This window comes from Halyomorpha halys, unplaced genomic scaffold (genome assembly GCF_000696795.3).
Source record: "Halyomorpha halys isolate HHAL.00 unplaced genomic scaffold, Hhal_1.1 Scaffold65.1, whole genome shotgun sequence".
Classification (NCBI taxonomy): Eukaryota; Metazoa; Arthropoda; class Insecta; order Hemiptera; family Pentatomidae; genus Halyomorpha; species Halyomorpha halys.
The window spans coordinates 614,892-618,903 of record NW_027109066.1 but is presented as its reverse complement, the minus strand read 5'-3'; the positions used below and the strand labels follow the sequence as shown (position 1 = coordinate 618,903).

Below are 4,012 nucleotides of genomic sequence, written 5' to 3'. Positions count from 1 at the left end.
TATATATATGACCATCATGAAGATGACACCTGTTAATTTTAAATAAATATAAAATAATAGAGTATCTCTACAATGCTCGTCCAATATGCTTTGAAACACAATTCTTGGCGAGACTGGACAAGGGTGCGATCCTGTCTTTAATTTGTGTCCTGGCTAGACAAAGATTCATCTTCTTAGCTCCTCAAGGGTGCTGGCTGCCTCCAACAGCAACGGCTACACGCCCCTATTCTGTGCCATCGTCATACAGTTACGGACGTTAAAATACTATCTAGCCACACAATCTGATAATCGTGTCTCAGCCTCTCGGGTGAGAGTTGGGTTACAACGGGGAATGTAGACAGTGTTACAACGACTAAGAACAGGCTAAGAATCCTCATAAGAGACAAATCGTTAGTTATTATTGCGAAATGTCCTGCTCACCTGAGCTTCTAAGCTTGGAGATACTGAGGTTATACTGCTTCTAATAAAAATCATACAGCTCCCCATTGCTTCTCCCCTTCCATTCATTATTTTTATAAACACTTCTATTGATTCGGTGCTAACCTCATCCTCTAGTGCAAAACTGATGTTGTCCTTTAATCTGAGTCATAATATGGTACAAACCGAATAAGAGTCCTATAAATCATCACTTTCATTCGTCTGGTCACTAAATTACTGGTGAGGTGCTTTCGGAATCCAAAATAGCAGCGATTTAGCAGCCGATATTCTCCTTCTGATCCATCTTTCATTGTCTTATTAAAACCTGTTCAAACCTGAAGAGCCCAAATGAAACATTAGTGCTTTCCAATCTCAGATTTTCATCCGAAACCATGTACTTGGTTTTACATTCATAAACAACAAGTCCCATGCGTCTCGCACGCAGCAGCTTATAGAACAAGCAATGTCTCAATTATCGCTTGTTTGGAATTCCTTGTAATATCTATGTCGTATGGATATGCTACCATCCGTACCGATCTATTCCAAACCGTGCATGAAGTTTGTTCCTGAGAGTTCTTTACTGCTTTCAATAGTCACCTTACCTAATCTTCTCCTGGATGAGAATCCCAACAATCTCCGACCTTGTCCAACAATCTAGCTGGTCCACATATTTAACCTTTGCCATTGTCAACCTTAATAGTCCTATGAGTTAGGACGGGACAGCTCAAATAATGCTCTTTTCTGTAAGTACTTTCATATTCCGCCTTAAAATAAACAAAGAGAAGATATTTTGGCACGTTATACTCCCTTCCTCTATCAGGTATAGTTCGTGATCATACTTCAAAAGTACAGAGTTAACATTCTATAAAAAATATTTGATATATGCAAGGAGGTGATGTGGTCAGGATTACATTCAAACACCTTCAATCCCTTGAAAAATCAGCTACTTACTTTATGAAGGCTGAATGAGCCACAGTTGTTATCATTGAATAATTATCTGTCATAGCCAAATTCTGACCCGGGTCCGGAGTTAGGGGTCAAGTGGTTCAAGCTGAAGCTCTTGAATTTGAAAAACTTCGGTCAAATTACTATAATTTAAAATATCCACCCTGAAAATATAAAATATTAATAATTATTATTTATAAATAACATCGATAATGAGATAATTACAGAAATAAAAAACATAAGGTTTCCTGTTTCCTACAGTACAAAGAGATAGGAATGGGTTTAAGAAAAGTTCCTTCCATTTCTGCTTGTTGCATTTACCATTACCTCCCCTCTGAAGGTTCTTCTAAGATTGTTGGCTGTATATGCGAGACTATGTTCTGTTTACAGTTGAACAGGGATTAGTTTTTCACTTTATGCTTATGCTTATGAAAGAAACGCGATTGTAATATATAACTCAAATGTACTTTGTTTATATGATACGAAATGAGTGCCAAAGATAAGGAAGTTAAAACATTAGACAAACTAAAACAATTTTTCAGAATTAATAAAGGCGCACCAGGTATAGCTTATCATAATTGTCAATTAATGTCATAAGTGTAGGAACAGTTTTTAGATGTTGTCTTTTCATAGGTTCAACAAAATGCAAAGAAGAATTTTCATTGCCAGTCGAAATAGAAAAATATTTGTCTTCTGAAACTCCTTTGCACTTAAGAATTAAAACTGTGCGAGAACTTCATGAAACAGTATTAAATAATAAATTAGAGGAAGTATGTGAATGTCTTTGTTTTGTTTTCTGATGATTACCTATAAATTTCAGTCAGTTCACATATTTTTTTTTTATATTAAACAGAATGCTCCTGCAAAACTGTGGTGTTTATTGGAAGACATATTTAGGGAAGAAAGTAAAGAGAACCGACATGCAGTGTTTGAATTTTTTAGAGCTGTTATTCAGGGGCAGTACGAAAGAATAGGAATGATAAGAGCTCAGGTTTTTAAGTTGATCAAAAATCATACTATTTCTGATGATATAGTTGTCAGGTAAGTTTTCTTATCATTTTTAAACTTCATATTCAAATTTATTGGAAATGATAGTTGTTAATGTTCAATTCAAAACTAAAATATTTTTATTCTGTAGGTTAGAGCTATTTCAAAGCTTAACTGATAATGGTAAGGATATTTTATACTTAGAAGAAAATGTTGGAATGTTTCTTTTGGATTGGATGACACCCATTGTCAATGTCGGAAAGGAAGTTGATTATTTGAATATCCTTATCACTTGTATAAAATATAATGCTTCATACTTTCACGAAGATATAATTTGTGGCATTGTCCAGTATGTTATATTTAAATTTCAGATTATAACATTCCTAGTTTATCTTTATCTGTAAGTTAAAATATATCTTTTTTAGGAAAACCTGTGCTTTGTGTTCTCAGACCAAGGAAGAACAAATTGTTATTAATTGTTTAGATCTCCTTGATATAATTGTATGCTATACAAATTTACCGCATGAATCATTACCTCCATTTGTTTCTACTTTATGCCGAACTGCAAATATAGAACTGTACTGTCCCCTGAGTTGGAAGGTATAGTTAATTTATTTCATTTTATTGATGTATGCTAGTTAACTTAAGCCATATTGATTTATGCCCTATGTTTAAACTGTGTCAATTTTTCGCTATGACTAATGATAGCTTTATTGCTAAAACATTGTTCTAACAAAATGTATACAGCCAGTGAAATGTTTGATTGTTTTATTACTGGCATTCATCTCATATATTGAATTTCTACCTTAGCTTTGAATATAAAATTAGTTTGGACTTAGTTTAGTACATTTTGAGGAATGAAGAGAAAATTAAATCTTGAGGAAATCATTTAAAAATGGATTTATTCTCTTCCGCAACTCTACACCTCATTTCATACTTTTCATAAAAAGAAATGAAATAAAAAAAACATTAGGCATACACAAACAATTAGTCTTTTGTGACATTGGTCTTTTAAATTGCTTAATTTGGAATTCATTATACTGAATTATTAGAAAATAAAATATCAATAACAAAACATACTTATGATATAAACGGAGATAAAATTACCCTGAAGAGTTTAGCATTTAATTAGAAACTTTAAACTCAAAAATTATTTACTTGATTTTCTTCTAAATATCATAGAAGCAATAAAAATCCAAAAACTTTCAAAGAATGAAGAGGATGTAACATTCTCCCACTTCCAACAGTTCTACCATTTTTCAAAAGTTATGCATATTCAACGTTGTTGAAACTTTTCTTTATGACTAGATGGAGATTACTATTTTTCTAGTTATACCTCATTTTAGGAACATTTAATTTACCCACTTCTCATAAATAATGATTTTTAAAAAATTAAAATTCTAGATTGTTGGAAGATGGGTCTGGGTGACGGTCAAGAAAAGTGTAAAAATAGCTTTTTCCTCTTATTTTTATTATTGCTAGAATTGACTTAAGAAATGGCTGTTGTGTAAATAATATTTTTTAGCTTAAGCTATAAGAGGGAACGCATGATTATTATTAGTTAAATTTTAATACATCATTTTATTTCCAGAAGTTAAACTTCTGTCGCCCAGTCTGGTGCCATGATTTTATTTTTGTTTATTGTTATATATATTGTTATGTA

At 32.4% G+C, this 4,012-nt stretch overlaps 1 protein-coding gene across 1 annotated transcript in view; it reads left to right on the top strand.

The window, feature by feature from the left end:
- Window positions 1-1,684: 1,684 nt before the first annotated feature.
- gig (tuberin) overlaps window positions 1,685-4,012 on the top strand; it is a gene marked incomplete in the record, with an annotated part of 56,248 nt that continues 53,920 nt past the window's right edge. Inside the window, 5 exon segments of the mRNA XM_067047282.1 lie at window positions 1,685-1,924; window positions 1,996-2,132; window positions 2,216-2,403; window positions 2,501-2,698; window positions 2,775-2,949. Coding sequence (XP_066903383.1) covers window positions 1,849-1,924; window positions 1,996-2,132; window positions 2,216-2,403; window positions 2,501-2,698; window positions 2,775-2,949 — 774 coding nt within the window.